Source organism: Choristoneura fumiferana, chromosome 15 (assembly GCF_025370935.1).
Source record: "Choristoneura fumiferana chromosome 15, NRCan_CFum_1, whole genome shotgun sequence".
In the NCBI taxonomy this organism is placed as follows: Eukaryota; Metazoa; Arthropoda; class Insecta; order Lepidoptera; family Tortricidae; genus Choristoneura; species Choristoneura fumiferana.
Window position 1 is genome coordinate 13,213,643 of NC_133486.1, and position 17,668 is coordinate 13,231,310.

Here is a 17,668-nt window from a genome sequence, read left to right on the forward strand (position 1 = left end):
TTTGAATTAGATCATTAAAAGTCTAAATAACGTTTTAAACATTGGCGACTGTAATTTACGTACGCTTGTACGATCCTGCGCTCTTCTCGGCCGCTCAAGCGCCCTCATTCATTAAAAAAACTAAAATGTCACAATGACAGATTAACAGCTGTCAGCCTGTCAAAAACGCAACATTTTCTCGGTCGAAACCTGCGATTCTTTCTTAAAAATGTCGCGAGACAAAAGTGTTTGGTTCGCAGAAGAGATACTGTTAGATGCTAAACTTATTAACTTCCAACTAGAGTCTGGTGAATGGGACGCCGTGGAGGAAATGTTGCGCGCGGAGGCGCAACTCTCGCGGGATGCCGAAACCGGACGACTGCGTCCGTGAGTAACTAGGATATTGCGTTAAATCGTCTCTTTGTTATTAATTCATGTACAATGATCAAATAAAAATGATTAATGTGATAACAAGAAAAAGGAAAAAATGCTCCATTGTTATTTTAATTTTTTTTTAGTGCGAGGTGGTTGTACATGTAAATAATGTTATTTAGCCATCTCATAAGTTTAATTTGAGTTCAGCGGTCTGTTTCAGCTCGTGTCTGTTACCTTTATATCGTTATTTATTTTAAAACTTTTTTTTATCAATTTTTATTTATACTCAAAATACCACCAACGGAACTTATCACGCTAACACACACAAGTAATATTTACCTCGACGTTTAGGCAACATTACAGTGGCCGAGGTCACGAATAGACTGAAGTGTGGGGTGTCAAGTCTACCTAGCAGCACAAGTCCTTCAAACTACCCGCACTTGATTACCAATAGTACGGGCACTTGTATCACAAATTACCTGCACTTGGACAAGTTGACACTTATTAATAACAGGATTCCACGAAGATGAAAGCATGCTCGGTTATGGCTGACTTATTTACCTGGCGATAGCATAACTCAAATCTAAGGCCGAGTTTATACTTGCAAGAAAAATCTAGCAAGTTGCAATACATTGCAAGGCTGTAAAGTCAATGAGTTTATAGTGGATTATCGAGTGCACGATTTTTCTTGCAAGTCTAAACTCGGCTTTAGAAGTCAAACTTAACACATTTACAGTGGTTGAATAATAATGCAAGTCAACATAAAAGCATGTTGCATGTGTTAATTTTTTTATTTCATTTCAAAATCTTCTGGGAATGTTTTAAACTGACTGACTTACTAAACTTTCAAAGTTAATTTTCCCTCTAAATTTTATGACCACACTAACTAAATGCAGCAATAAATGTATCGTTCTTCAATTGAAGTTATGATGCACAAAAAATAAACAAAATCAATTATTTTACGCTTAGTAATTTTTTTTTCCTTTCAGTAAAAAAGCATCAGAGTACACACTCCGTCTCATAGCAGAAGTCCTTCACATAATGCGGTTGGATGTGGAGCAGGCTTCTTACAACCGCAGCACCCTCGCCGTTGCTGAGCAGTGTCTCCGCCTTGTCCGCTCCTGTGGTGCAGCTGGCACCAAAATGCAGACATACATCTCTAAAGAACTCTCTATACTAGACTCCATGTTGATCCTAGCTACTGAGTACCAACATCCTAGCGTAGACTTCATTAATGAAGAACTCCAGAAAAAATATGAATCCTGTATGACAGTCTTAATACAAACCTTAGGAAACTTAGTAGTCAATAATCCATTCAACCAAATCATGATTTGGAACAAATTTGACAGCATAATTTTAAATTCTTTAGTTAGTTCTAATGATAAAATATCTTCGGCAGCTGCTATGATTGTGTATAACATATTGTTGGGTCAGCCAAATGTGTTGCCAGATGATGTGATGCTGCTAAACTCTTTAGCGTACATGTATAGTAATGGCAACACTGAGTACCCGCATTTGATAATAGAATACTTGATTGGTGTTGAAAACACTTATATTGAAAAGTTGTATGCCAAATTGGATCCAGAATGCCGTATGTTAGTTCTCAATCTAGCATACAATATATTAATGTCAATGGAGTCCCAGGATATAAATGTGTCTGTTAATTTCGTCAAATTCATGGCTCATGAATTTAAAACCAAGTCTGATTGTATTTTAAAGACTGTCGACAAGTATGTTAATACGATAGAACCGCAAGAAGTTGTGTTTTTACTTGAAATTATAGCAACTGCTTCTAGTATGGATGCTTATATGGATTGCTTGCAGAGTGACACCTCTCTGTTCATTAACTGTGCCTGTAAGTATTAGATCAGTTAGGAGCAGTATTAATTTAAGTATTTCTGTGATTATGTATAAATTTACTAGACATTGCAAATTTGTCAGAACACTATTGTCCCTAGAGCTGGTTTTAGTGTCATACTGGCTCGGCTTTAGCAAATCTTTTTTATCATTCCTCTAGAATAGTCTAGTAATCTTTAAAATACTCTCACCGTTATTGTGTATGATTCAATGTTTGCTTTATCAACGTAGGATAATACAAGTAACTGTAAGTGGAGGTAGGCAGGGGGTCGCCAAATATTTTTCAAACTAAGGGGGGTTGTGTCCTGAAAAAGTTCGAAAAACACTGTTCTACAACAAGGTGCACACCCACACACACACACACACACATACATACGTGCGCACACACGCACGCACGCACACAGGTAGCTTAAGTAAACCTCGAAAAAAAATTGAAGAAAAAAAAAAACACTTAAATCCTGCCCTCTGTTTTATTGCAGTCCTCCTCAAAGCCATCCACAAGCTCGGCAAAGAGAGCAGCAACTTCTTCACGTCCATCAACAAGCTGTATGAGGCCACCGGACGGCAACTAATCAACGACGAGAATGAGCCGCACACGCCACCTTCTGAAAGTGAGTACAGTGATAGCTGTCCAACCGTCATCATCATCATCAGCCGGAAGACGACTGCTGAACTTTTGTTCCCCCCTCCCTTAGAACGCCGCAATGAACGACAACTTGACAAATATTAATGAGAAAGTGTGTGTTTGTATGTTTGTCCGTCTTTCACGTCGAAACGGAGCGATGGATCGGCGTGATTTTTGGCATAGAGATGGTTTATGGGCCAGAGAGTGACATAGGCTACTTTTTATCCCGCAAAAATGCACAGTTTCCAAGGGAACAGCGTGCGATAACCGAATTCCACGCGGGCGAAGCCGCGGGCAAAAGCTTTTCGGTATAAAATAGAAGTTTCGGTGTCGGCGTATAATTTACCGAACCTAGAAATAGAATATTACATAATATATCGCACATGACATTTAATACCGTATTAACTCAAAATGCTTCTGTATTACATGATGAGTCTATGTAGAGGTTAGATTACAATTCTTATTCAATACAGTTTTATTTTGAGATCACTCATTCATTCATTCATACGGTATTGTCATGTGCGAATACTCACTGGCCAAGGCGCCCTTCCTGCGTACCCTCGCTACTCTCTTTTTTTTTATTCGACTGGATGGCAAACGAGAAAGTGGGTCTCCTGATTGTAAGAGATCACCACCTCCCATAGACACCAGCAACACCAGGGAGATTGCAGATGCGCTGCCAACCTAGAGTGCCAGTAATTTCACCTGCTGTCTTACTTTCCACGCCGAAACACAACAGTGCTTTACGGCAGGATTAGCGAGCAAGATGGTGGTAGCAACCCGGGCGGACCTTGCACAAGGTCCTACCACCTGCAAAACTACTCTGGTTTACCATAGACATTTTGTAAAGAAAATTAAAAAGTAACTTACTCGTACGCACGCATTACGATATACCGGGCTTCTCTAAAAATACGCTGTATATTTATTCCTCAACTTTCAGATCCCTTGACTAAAAACGACTCTGCAGACAACATGCTATCTTGTAACGAAACAACATCAGAATGCACTGAATCGGAAAGCAGCGAGCAGTTCTTCGAATGCAACGAGAACCCTTCATTCATGGACCGCTTCGAACCAATCACAGACAACCCTCAAAAACAGGACAACCCGCTAGACCTAAAAAGGACGGACGGCAACGGCAATCCAAATGTCAAAATTGATAATGATCTAACCAAAGTTGCTTATAAAAGAAGCAGTTCTGTGCCAAAAGCAGACGATCGGATAACAGTCTTACCCACTAGGAGAATAAGCCTTGAGCATAAAATAGACATAGGAGATGATACGGAGCCACCTTTGATAATAGACGCGATGTCACCAAATGGCAGCATGAACACAATTGCCGAAGTCATCCCTATGGGCTTACAGCCTAGGTTAGAACTCCAACCAACTAGCAGGACAGATTCCCAAGACAGCTCCCCAAACGACCCCCCAACCGAAATACATTTGCCAAAAGAAGAACCGAAGTGCGAAATCAAAGCTTCCCCTAGCGAAATATCACCTCCTTTAGCTGATGCTGTAGTGGAAACAGAATCACAAAAACAATCTCCCGATACGCCAAAGGAAGTTAAGAAAAGTCAAAATTTGTCAACTGACTTTGATCTTAGCGAGCAGTTGCAGAAGATTCTTGGTATTACGGAGAAGCGAGTGGATGTGGAGAAGAAGGAACCGGTCAAGGAGGTTAAGATTTCTGAAGATGTTGTGGTGAATAAAGTGCCTTCGGTTAAGATTGATTCGCCTGAAAGCCAGAAAACAAGGTAATAATACAAAAACATGTTCCTTGCTGATGGATGTCTTTTGTTTCGATATCTATTACATATAATTAGATTTTGATGATGGAAGAGCATTACTAAAATTGCGCCTTTTTCAAAATGTCAGCTCTAGTAAGCTTTGTGTTGCGTTTCGTAAGATGTTTTAAAATTAAATCGGGATATTTTAGGAGGTTAGTTTGGCTAAGCAGTCCTGTAAGGGTCTCCCCATACCTATCGATGCGAGCAGCTTTAGCCAATCAAAAAACGCTTAAACTCCTGTCCATGCACTAGAAGCAAAAAAGACGTCGATTGGCTGGAAACCACGTTTACTGATGGAAAAACTTGTTTTGATCGGCCAAAATTGTGCTTTACAAATGTTTCCGTACATTGATCGATGTTTAAAGTGTACTGTGCCAAAGGCATGACTACACATTGAATCAAAAAACCTGATGAAAAATTATACAACTTTAAGGGCCTGTTTCACCACTTGTCGACTAACTTTAAGTGACGGATATCAGTGGTGCCGTCTCTGTTTGTTTTGTCCGAATAAACAAAGGCGGCAATACTTTTATCTGACACTTAAAGTTAGTCGACAAGTGGTGAAACAGGCCCTAAGACACCTAGTATGTTTGTGATAAGTCCCGTTTATAGTATTTAACGATATGGGGCTGTTTCGCCACCCATTGATTAATTTTATCTGACGGATAAATGTGATGCCGTCTCCGTCTATTCGAACAAAACAAATAGAGACGCCATAACATTTATCCGTCACATAAATTTTATCAACTGGTGAAACAGGGGGTAAGTGAAAATTACGAAAGGTAAAAATGTTATACTAGTATATTATTTGATGGAATAAAAGCTCTTTCGCTGTTATAACTATTAAAATAACTCACGACTCACTCACGTATTAGTAATCGAGGTATGCCCGCCGTGGCGCGTAGTTCCAGCACACCTTGAGAATGACCCATGGATTGGTTCGAAACGTTCGCATACTTTTCGCTAGTCACACCATTATGTTTGTCCGAATCATCGTTTGTGATAAAAAAAACCCAGTTTAACTGTAAATTTTTCTAAAAAATTTAAATGGTTCATGTTATAGAAAACCGTAGGTTAGGTTAGGTTTGTTTTATAAAAATTCTGAACATGGATTCAGAGAAAAAAAAGAGTCATTCTGACAAACAGTTCGTTCGGCCTTTCAACAAGTATGCGAGCCGATTTTGACCCGAATTAGATACCTGAACGACCTGTGTAACATGTAACTGTTTTTTTAAATTTTATTGTTTCATCTTTTTGATTCATTGTTTCATCATAGATTAGGAGCAGTGGACATGACAAACAGCAAAACGCTGTGCACGAGCGTAGAGACTGTGGAGCGACACGTCGCCTTTGGGTTTAAGGCTGTGCTGGTGCGGACCTTAGCCAACTTGTGCTGGAAGAACCAGGCTAACAAGAAACAGGTACAAAGTATAGCGTTACTGTTACAAGCTACTAATGCACTGTAAAATAAGGGTTTCTGTGATAAGATAATGAGGGCTATCACGTATGAATTCGCCGCTAGAGGCGCTAGTGTAGCAAGAGGTTTCCGAAATGTCAAATGTCACAGTTTTTGGGTGAGCTACGCGGGTTTATTTATAATTAGAATAATTTTGTGAATATTTTGCATTATCTGAAATTAATTATGGCAAATATGCGTTACAGGGCAATGAATGTCTGTGTTTTGAGACAGTTTTGTTTTTCGGAAACCTTTGTCTTCCTTTTTTCCCGAACAAAGTTACGCAACACTGTGGCATGCTCGATATTTTTATGGTACGGTTTAAGGTATTAAATATAATTCAATGTAAATTTTGTTTTTCACGCAAGTAATAACAAACTAACGACTATACTTCAGGCAGGACCTTTGTCTACAGTGGCGCCAACTGGTGAGCGTGAGCGCAAAAATGAAAGCCCTCATTGGCGCATCCGTTTGTGATTGGTTTAAATAACTAAATGAGCCAATCGCAAACGTGATTGTAACGTCAACCTTCTATTACTTGGAAAAACTATCTGCAAATGAGTTGGGATGGGACAACATTATTATGTTTCCATTTTTCTCTTTTTAAAAACCTTAAATAGCACGATTTTTTTTAAATCATATATTATAGTAAACTGAACATTTGTGCGTATTTATAGGAAATAATGATTTGCGTTTGTTTCAGATGCGGGAACTGGACGTTATATCAGTGCTGCTAGACTGCTGCAACATCGACGCGCGAAATCCCTGTATCCTTTATTATGAAAAGTGGAAATTATTTCTACTTTTTTTTATACTAAAGTGTCTTCAAACACTTTCGAAATATCTATCGGAATAAACGAAGCGTGCATAGAAAAATATCTCATACGACTCCATTTCTAGGGCCATATTTTGCACGCTCCGCTGTGACATATATTAATACAGGTGACTTTACATTATTATAGGTAGAGTCATTCACGATGACGCGTGCCGTGGTTCTTATTACAATGTCATTAATGTCTAATTTTGACAAAATCACGCGTCTTCGTGGATGGCACTAGGTACTTATACTAACAGCATCCGTAATTGGACATAGTTATGCAAACAGGAACCAACCCACACCTCCCCCCAAAATTGAGATAAGTATTCAACAAATTACTAAAATGCACTATCAAGTTGGTAGAAGGTACAGTTTAGTAACTTGTTGCATACTTGTCTAAACTTTGAGGGAGGTGTGGGTTGGTTCCTGTTTGCATAACTGCGTCCAATTTATGACTGAAGATTACAAAAATTTAAAACAGTCTTAAATAAATTAGAAAACTTTGTTTCCTTATCTGAGTACAGTAATCATGCAATGGGTTATTTTTGCTGTTCGGAACTTGTGTGAGAACTGCCCGGAAAATCAGGTATAGTATAACCCTACTTTTCCCATTAATAAAAAAAACTGAAAATAAAAATGAATAAAACATATTGGACACTTACTTTTTGTGTGTGTGTGTGTGTGTGTTTGTTACTCTTTCATGCTAAAACAGCTGGACGGATTTGGATGAAATTTGGTATGTAGTTAGATACCTGGACAGCTGGAATAACATTTAGGCTACTTTTTATCCTGATATTCCCACGGGATAGGGATAAAATCTTGAAATAACAACTGCTGGGCTTAGTCATGAAATTTGGTATGTAGGTAGCTGCACGTCTGTATACACACATATGTTACTTTTTATTCCGATATTCCCACGTGACAGGGATAAAATCTTGAAATTTCAACCTCTGGGTTTAGTCTTGAAATTTTGGACAGTTGTTCTTAACACAACCTCAATGAAGACTGCGATATAAATTTTGGGAATTCCCAGGGGAATTTTATAAAATCCCGAAATTTCAATTGTACCAGATCGAATAGTTAACGCGTGCGAAGCCGCGGGTAAACTCTAGTTAAAAAATATGATGAAGATCTAGCCAGTTGATGTACCGCGTGACGTCACATTTACGTACACTTTTTACTACGGCGTGACGTCACGGGCCTGCAATCACCAACGCGCTTCATCTTTTGATTGATTGACAAAAAAAAACTTTTCTAATCCAATACCTTTAACCTTTTCGACGCCAACGACTCATATATACGCACCGCCGGTTCCACGCCAACGACTTAGTTATATGTCCATAACTTCAATGCAAAAGCAACCTTCGTTAAATTGCGTTAAGGTTCAATTTCAGACATGTGCCTGGCGTATGGGTGATGTCTTTTGTATTTGACGTGGCGGCGAAAAGGTTAAACGAGCAATTCTTGTATAATATAATCAGAATCTGGGAAACGGCTCAAACGATTTCGATGAAATTTGGTATGTAGGGGTATTCGGGGATGACAAATCGATCTAGCTTGGTCTTATTTCTGGGAAAACGCTAATTATCGAGTTTGGCCCGAGAAAACCTTGGTCGCCCAGGTATTATTACCCGACTGCCCCAAGGAGGGTTATGTCTTTTCTGATATTCTAACTGACGCATATGGGCAACCTTTCGCATGTCTCAACGTCATTCTAAAACATGATACAACAAGTTTTACTGTCTTGAGTGAGCATTAACAGCCCATGCTTTGAAAGTTTGTACAGGCAGCAAGAAAGATATGAATACAGCCAAAGTGCAAAAAATATGTGTATAGTCGGAGTAAAAAAGGTTCGTCACCTTAAGATCTATTTTCCTGTGCTCAGTATGAGCGCTAATCTGCTTTACCGATTGAGTAGGATACTGCGTCAACCTGTCAACCTGCTAAACATAATCAGGTGACCATAGCAACCCTACCACTACACCTTGGCACTGACAAACTCTGACAATTTAATAGAACATATTTGATTGAAACTTTTACGAAGTTGTTTATTAAAAAGGTTTTGTATTAATATGAAACTAGATATATGTTAGAGGTGTATACTATTTTGACCCTTGTTATCATGTCAAGTAAGTATAATTTGATATGCACTTATCTACTTAGTACTTTGGTTTCAAAACGTACTAAGAGTCTATGACTGACTGTAAAGGAATACATTTTTTGCAGGTGGTAGGACCTTGTGCAAGGTTCGCCCGGATTGCTACCACCATCTTGCTCGCTAATCCTGCAGTGTTTGCACTGTTGTGTTTCGGCGTGGAGAGTAAGACAGCCTGTGAAATTACTGGCATCTTAGGCCTCTAGGTTGGCAACGCATCTGCAATACCCCTGGTGTTGCAGATGTTTATGGGCGGAGGTGATCTCTTACCATCACTGGCTCGCTTGGCATCCAGCTTAATAAAAAAAATAACTGACGAAGGTTTTCCTACCCCCACTGTACACCACCTTAATGTTCAGGCAATAAAGACCTGTATACATATTTTTGGCACTTCAAACGTATGTAGATTTTTATTGCTGACTGTACTAAAAGCAAATGTTAAAAAAGTGCATCGGACAAAATACTTCGTCAACGTTCGTCGTTCGTCGTCGTACGTTCGTCGTTTTTTCGCCTGTCGTAGAAACAGTATACCAAATTGTCCAGAGAGCACTCAACATTGGCTTGTTTTATTTTCCAGGAGGTAATATCGAAGATGACGCTCCAAGGGCCAGTGGACAATGAATTGCTCAGAGACATGGGAATCACTTTGAACACAGACGGACAAGGCAACTCTATCAAAATAGCGCCGTATTCGTGAAGAAATTTATGACCTTAACCTTCTGGGGCCCGACGTAAAATTTCTATTTTCACAATTTGAACCGAATGTCAATCAAGTAAAGTTCAAATTTCATCGTGCGCTCTCCATCATCGTAATCAAGTGCAAACTTGCTTGTAGCAACGCAAATTTATGTATATTTTTCTCAGTTAAATGTTGCTTTAGCTACATGTAGCCAAGGCAAGTCAATGATATTACTATCATTAAATTGTTATTAACTGATTTTGGTCGTGTTTTATTGTGGGTCTTTCTTTGGAATCAGCGCGCGTGTATGTCGATTGCGAACTGCAGGGCTACTACGCAATTCGAAAATCGAAATTCGTGACGTTCCATCCCTCTAACACTTATACTATATACTATACTATACTACACGAGAGCGAGAGGGACGGTACGATACGAACTTCGATTTTCGAACTTCGGAGTAGGCCCTCTGCAAGAGGTTGAACCAAAAGGCAATACCTACAGCGGAAAGTATTAACTAGCTCAATCCACTAAAAGGCTTTTTTAGTAAAAGCTTATACTTAGGGATATAAATCCCTATTAGGCCCAGGCTGCACTACGGCTAAACTGCCGCAGCAGGGCTACTACGAAACTCGAAGTTCGTGTCGTGCGGTCGCTCTGAAACTTGCACTATTTAATAAGAGAGTGAGAGGGACGGTACGATACGAACTTCGAGTTTCGTAGTAGCCCTGCAGTTTTTAACCGCGTGACTTTGTGAATCAAGTACACTACTTAATGCAAGCGGCGGCGCTGGCGATTTTACGAGTAAGTTCACTTGTATAAAAAAAGTCACGCGGTTAAAAACGGCGGTTTAGCCCTAGTGCGGCCTCGGCCTTACCCTAGATCAAATTACTTAGTGCCGGGTAAAAGGCACCATTACCTGACCCATTCTATGGTTTCTAATTTTTTTTTATAAGATAAGGGGAAAACGACCAGTTGGGTCACCTGATGGAAAGCAATCATTGCAGCCCATGGACATCCGGATTGCCGGGGAATCAAATCCTATGCGTAGGTACAGTCGAATTATTTGATTCCTGATTCCTGAACCACCGTAGGCCGTTCTCAGTGTCATAATGAATTCTCTTGTCAATAAATGCGATGTCATTATGTTTTTTTCTAAGAAAAGGTTCCACAGTGGGTGACGATTGAGTTGATTCGAGTGTACTTCAAGTTGTTTTAGAAACTTGAAAATTGGTATGATTTATTTAGAAATAGGGCTCTGCTAAAACTTGATATTCATAGATACCTGCGAATTCTTTCGGAACCCTCAGTGCGCGAATTTAAGACGCAATAATCGATTTCTTTATTCTGTTGTATGTCAAATCACATATTACTAAGATCAAATCTCAGCGTTTTAACTGTTATCTGGAACAGCTTGAATTGAAAGTGCATTTGACAGTTGACTGGCACTGACATTGACATTGCCGACATTGCCTCGGTGTGGTGTTGTTGTTTAGTCTTCAGTTTTCGGCGCGGCGCAACACACTCCATTTAACTAATAAAATGGTCAAGATCGCGCTTCAAATTCGAGCTAATTTAGAATGCATTGAAAAGCTCTATACCAACCATCCGCATTACCAGTGGTTTTTGAAGCTGAAGTGCAGCAGTTGCGGCGAGGAATCCGAGAAGTTCCATGATCTTACGGAGGCGGACAAAGTGCCGCAAAAACATAACCGATCTGAGACCAACCTCCTTATCAAATGCAAATTGTGCTCTAGAGAGAACAGCATGGATGTTATTGAAGGCAGTAACGGTAAGTATAGTTGAACATAACCTTATACCTAATATAGACCTTGCCGGGCGCGCAATGCACTTATCACCAGAGCCAGCGCAGGGCCTGTAGCAAAATTTATCTCGGATTTGACGACCTATTTTCATAATGTAGCCCATGGTTAGAGAACCTTACTAAGAAGCTTGAGAGGTTTGATCCGCGGTCAGGGCAGATGTTTATTTATTATTTGCTTAGTGTCGAGTTGGTACTAAATAAAATATCATCAGTCGTTTTAATACCACCTCTTTCTTTGGCAGCAGTTTTGTGTTGGCTTGGTGGTGGCAGTTTTGTATTTACATTGATTTGAAAAATATTTTTATGCTTCTATCTAAATTAGTGTCTTCAAGCTGGGGGGTCGCAGTTGCATAGTTATTGTGTTGTGTATGATTATTCAATGTTTATATTATTAATGTAAGATTAATACAAATAATTGTAAGTGGAGTTAAGCAGGGGGCCTCCAAATATTTTTCATACCCAGGGGGTCGCATCCTGAAAAAGTTTGAAAAACACTGATCTCGTTGGTAATTAGGGCCTGTAGTATTTGCTACTCTTGTTATATGGCTAACCCACCAACATAAGCTACAAAGTAACGAAATTTATGAGAAATTCCCAATCTATACCAATGTATAAAAAATAATTGGTAATTTGTTTCAGGTGCATTTACAAGTAATGATGCGGGTAAATTCAAGACATTGGTAATTTTTGACTGCCGAGGAGTAGAGCCTGTAGATTTTGAGCCAAAATCAGGCTGGGTCGCTGAAGCTGAAGACAATGGTAAATCAGAAATTAGAATAAGTACACTACAAAACAAATAGTGAACAATTGGGTGACACTCTTTCCCGGCCCGGATAATACCGGGATGGAAATACCGACCCTGTTTTTCGTGTACACGGCCACAGAAGCTCCTGTCAGTTTCTATGGGTGTGTACAAAAAAAACAGGGCCGGATTTTCCATGTCGGTGTTATCCGGGCCGGGAAAGAGTGTCACCCTTGTAAATTATACTTTATGAAAAAAGCTAGTTACGTGGTATTGCAGTAACACTGACGAAATTACTATTTGTTTAATTTTTTACTATCAAGCTTTTTACTTTGTCTAATATACAAAGCCGGATTAGAAGTTGTTGCGGCCATGACGATATCTTGATTTCAATCATTGTTGAATTGCCGAGTGTCAAAGTGGAGATAATCATACTCTACTTAAGTTTTATTAGTCCTTCTTAATATGATATTTGACAGCTCCTGAATTGGCCATCTACTACTGATAGTATAATGCAAAAGTAACCAAATTGTTTTTTCTTCACTTATCACTGGCTGCATTATGTATCCATATTTTCATAATAATATATAAGATTAAAGAGTTGTCAAATAGTCTATTATGCATGTCTCCTCTCCAAAGTAAATATAATTTAATAAATAAAATAACACGCAATATATACAACAATTATCAAATACGAAGAGAAAAATAGAACTAAAAGCTTAGTAGGTAGCTTGATGTTATGAATAGAATAAATGATAAACCTGTTCCCAAATTAATTGATCCTCACAACTTTTTTTTACTTTTCAGGTAAAAAATTTGAAGATGTGGATCTCACAGAAAAAGAATGGGTGGACTATGACGAGAAGAACCAAACCTCAGTTGGCGTTTACGAACTCGAGTGGCAGTTTATCAAAGTTAAATAAGTTAGTTATTGTTATTATATCATTCTAAGGCCAATATTTACAATGCAATAATTTTTTATAAATAAATTTATAAAAAAAAACAAACAGGTTTATTGGATCGTGCTAATATACAAATATGGAAGTTTGTGTCTGTGTTTGTTAGTAAACGGCTGGATGGAATTAGATCAAATTTAGTATGTAGATAGCAGTGGCGTAGCGTCAAATATTTCTGTGGTAAAGCCGAAGTAAAAAGCGCCCACATCCTTCATAACTAATTTGCGTCCTGTTGTCGTATTTTGTAAATTTATCAAGCCATTAGCAAGCCGGTGAGAATAGGGTTCTTTGGACGCTTCGCCACAACAACAGACAGGCAACTTTTTATACCAATAAACCCGCGGGATCGGGATAAAATCCCAAAATTTCCTGCACTAAGATTAAACATGAAATTTGGCAAGTTTATTTTTTATACAACGTTAATGAAACCCACGAAGTAATTTTACCACGGACTTTTTTGCGATATTCCAGTATTTCAACTCGACTGCTAGGCTAACCATTACGTTTTAAGTGTGCGAAACCGCGGGTAGGTAAAGATTAGTTAAAATAAAGCTTGAAACCCACTGACAGCGGTGGCGGCGAGGCACGAAGGCGGTACCGGTTGTAATATTCGAGGCAACATGAAAGAGTCCGCATAGAATACCGCGGCACTTTCAATAAAGCTGCGCCCGTGTTATGACACCATTGTACACGGGCGCTTCATGCCTCTGCGAATATGGATAGTTATCCCTCGCATTCGAATATTATCTGTTGAAAATACAACACAAACGTTTTTTTAATATCGAATGAGAACCAGTGGTAGTACTACATTAAATAAAAGCTCGTGGTAGCGCAGCTGTCAAAAGTAAAAATTAAAAAGTAGGCTGTTAGAATCTGTACCACTATGTAAAAGCAAATGTGTCTCTCACATTTTTTTAATTAGTTTATGAAGGAATAAAAAGTATAATTACAGTGATAATATTTTATTAAAAGAAAACCTGCGCCCCAATAGTAAATAAAATAATATTATCCAACCACAACAAGTTCTGACCGTCCACTTGCGTCATTAATGAATGGCTAGTAAAGTAGCATACCTACCTACCCAATTCCCTATTGATAACTACAAACATGCAAAATAGCGTGTCTGCATACTGTCTACTTTAGTTTACGCATGATCAACATCTTGCGTACCGTTTGTACTTCCCAAACCTCGCACGCTAATGGCGACCGGAAAAACAAAATAATTTGAGGAAATGTTAGCAAAAAATGCATGCCGCCACTGGACCAGAAAATGTTACTGGCTTATATAATACTACTAGCTTTGGCCCGCGGCTTCGCCCGCGTGGTATTAGGTTATCACGCCCTGTTCCATCGGGAACTGTGCGTTTTTCCGGAAAAGTAGCTTATGCACTCTCTGGCCCATAAACTATATGCCAAAAATCACGTCGATACCTCGCTCCATTTCGACGTGAAAGACGGACAAACATACAAACACACACTTTCGCATTTATAATATTAGTATGGATACGGTAACGGTCAATCCGTGTTGCCAAAAAGTGACTGCTCGAACCACCAGAAGCTGACTAAAACCTATAGTCAGTTTCGTATCAAAGTTTTTTTTTTAAATCAAGCTAGAACTTTACTTTTTAAACAGAAATAGGCTTGCGTTTGACCACAATCATGCCTGATGGCAAGCGAATCGGTGTGCGTAACGAAGGATATAACAACAATTACAATTGATATACTTAATGCAACAATTGATATAATTTTGATTTGATATAATGCAATTTATCTTAAAACCCAAACTTTTAATTTGATTTGATGTAATTTTGAACATGAAACTCGGCTGAGTTTCGTCGGGCAGTCGCGCGAGCAGAGCGGTGGCGCGTAGTGTGCGTGGTGCGCCAGCCGCCGAGTCGCGTGCTCCTGAGAAGAAGGGTTACGAAATAGCCCGAAACATGTCGAGCTGAACTCGGTTTAAGACGTGAGATCCGTTACAATATCATTTAATATGATTTGGGTTAGGTTAGGTTAGGTTTATTTTATGAAAAAGTTATGTGAAGCTCCTATCCTTTGAAATTATATCAAATGTTATACCGATCATTATCATTACACACCCTAAGCGAATATGTGGACCAAGATGCAGAACGTTGCGTAATAAATACCCATTTACCCGAGATTAATAGACGGCCAGACCCTACTTATACTACGAAGTTTCAAAATTCGAACTTCTTATCTTGCCGTCCTGCTGACGCTAATATTATTTAATACGAGAGTAAGAGGGACAGAACGATACGAACTTCGGATTTCGTAGTAGCCCCCCAGATTGTAGCGATCAGAAAACAAATGCAGGCAGAGCATTCTACTCCTTAGCTGTGCGGACGTAGGTACTTTAATTAATTGAATTTGAACTGAGCTCCACTTGCATTCACCATGGCATAATTACCTGTTAAAATCCTAATATACTTTTGTTCTTGTAACCGCCAACCTCTTTCGCTAGTGTTTTGTAACCTATATTAACCTTCAAAGGCGTCTTTTATCTTAATTTGTGGTACCTCAGTGAGTCTCAGTTCAAAAAGTTTGACTATACAGTCGACCACCGGTCCTTTTCGCTGCAAACATCTGCCGAAGATATCATCGTGCAATGACTGTGAAACGGTTCCAGCTTGGCAGACATTCATTGCCCCGTAACGCATAATTGCCATAATTAATTTCAGGTAATGCAAAATATTCACAAAATTATTCTAATTATGAATAAACCCGCGTAGCTCACGAAAAAACTTGAGATTTGAGATTTCAGAGACCTCACGCTACACTAGCGCATCTAGCGGCGAATTCATACGCGATAGCCCTCATTGCGTGCTAATTTATTTCATAAGGAAACAGTTTTTTTGTAATAAAACATATGAAAGTTTGTTCGAACCTTTACTAACTACGCTTAGAGTTAGTGGTTACATCAAAAATACACGCGATATATGGCTTTTTGGCCTTGTGCCGAGACGTTTGTGTTGTAGTAAGTAGATAAAGAATTATTTTTATTTACTATGTGGAAGTTCAATCATCGCCATGCGACAACTAGATCACAATTTACAGTTTACTGTTTCTTTGAAGTAGTTAGAATTAGGTATGTATGTACGGGACCAAAAAAATAAATTAATCTTAGGTAGGTACTCGTAAAGAACAAACCAACAGCCATCTAGCCATAGTATTATTAGCAACAGTTAGGCACTAGTGCTTGTTTGTGACAGCCTAAATTGAATAAAGATATTCTGACTTTGACTTGGTCCTTCGAGCCGGATCAATAGACATTTTTGCGATACGTGACGTTCATTCAAAATTTTCTACTCATCATTCGTACGTATCGTTCATTAGTACAGAATATTGTTGCACGAAGCAAAAGCGATATCGCGCCAACTGACGTGTGACGCACGCGCTTCCTATTCCGCGCCTTGTTGCTGTAACGAAAGTAAAAGATTCCTTTTTTACGCATTTATTTCTATACGCTGAGTTAGTTTACTTTACTAGTATCTATAAGTTCCGTGGACTGACTGAAGTAGATTCTACTAGAGGGAATTAAACATTTTTCTACTTCGTAACTTGTTTTGCTGCCTCTAAAATAACGCGATTTGGCGCGCTTTTTACGTTGCGCGAAAAAAAGAAGCTACGAGTAGGTTCATATAAATGTATAGATAGATGTGTCGGATATCACAAAAAAATACTGAATCTGTTCCGTTTTAAGGGTACTATAAACTAATCGAATTTATCTTATTTTATTTACCTACGTCGATTTTAAAGATAGGCAGCGACGAAATACTATTTACTTCAATTAAAATCGGAATATCATTGAAATGTGTCTATGCATAAGTAGGTAAATACATCCTGCAGTATTGATCACGATGGTATTTTGTAAATAACAGACTATTCTTCAGTTTATTATCACAATGGCCGTTTCATAGTAGGGCCTTAATAATAATATTTAAGTTTCGTGAACTTCTTTCCATTGAATTTACAATGTGATTTAGTATACTGACTATACTGCAAAGTGCAATGTCGTCCTATTTACTAATTCTTAGAAATTTAAAGGCAGCCTGTCTACTAGGATTGTGTGATATTTACTTGATGGATACCTAAGTTCTTTACATAAAATTAAAGTAGGTGTCTAGTTGCAAACTTTAAGTATTTTTTTTGTAAAAAATGGTTTTGTGTCATACAATAGGTACCAATAAAGTACCTAAATAAAAATCCTATCTAAATCGTAATATACTTACACTTATTTTTTTTTTTAGCCTAGTAACAGTAATAAAATAAGCAAATAAGCAATTTTTTTTGCAACAAATAGGTAGGTAGGTACCTACATTTGCCTGATTCACGCAGCGTGAATAAATGAACTAAAATGGCGTCCACGTGTTTACTAGAGAGCATAATTAGTCAATGAAAGC

The 17,668-nt window shown here is 38.6% G+C and overlaps 2 protein-coding genes across 2 annotated transcripts; both read left to right on the forward strand.

Moving 5' to 3' along the window:
* The first annotated feature begins 134 nt into the window (after positions 1–134).
* Positions 135–9,989, forward strand: LOC141435537 (uncharacterized). The gene is made up of 8 exons (XM_074098235.1): positions 135–366; positions 1,344–2,209; positions 2,691–2,822; positions 3,777–4,590; positions 5,900–6,044; positions 6,783–6,846; positions 7,421–7,482; positions 9,629–9,989. Exons 1-8 carry the CDS (start codon positions 209–211, stop codon positions 9,746–9,748), a joined length of 2,361 nt encoding a protein of 786 aa, XP_073954336.1. The 5' UTR covers positions 135–208; the 3' UTR covers positions 9,749–9,989.
* A 1,207-nt stretch (positions 9,990–11,196) lies between these two features.
* Positions 11,197–14,199, forward strand: LOC141435498 (UPF0587 protein GA18326). Its single transcript, XM_074098189.1, has 3 exons — positions 11,197–11,519; positions 12,192–12,311; positions 13,102–14,199. The coding sequence occupies exons 1-3, from the start codon at positions 11,270–11,272 to the stop codon at positions 13,215–13,217; spliced, it is 486 nt and encodes a 161-aa protein (XP_073954290.1). The 5' UTR covers positions 11,197–11,269; the 3' UTR covers positions 13,218–14,199.
* Positions 14,200–17,668: the final 3,469 nt, after the last annotated feature.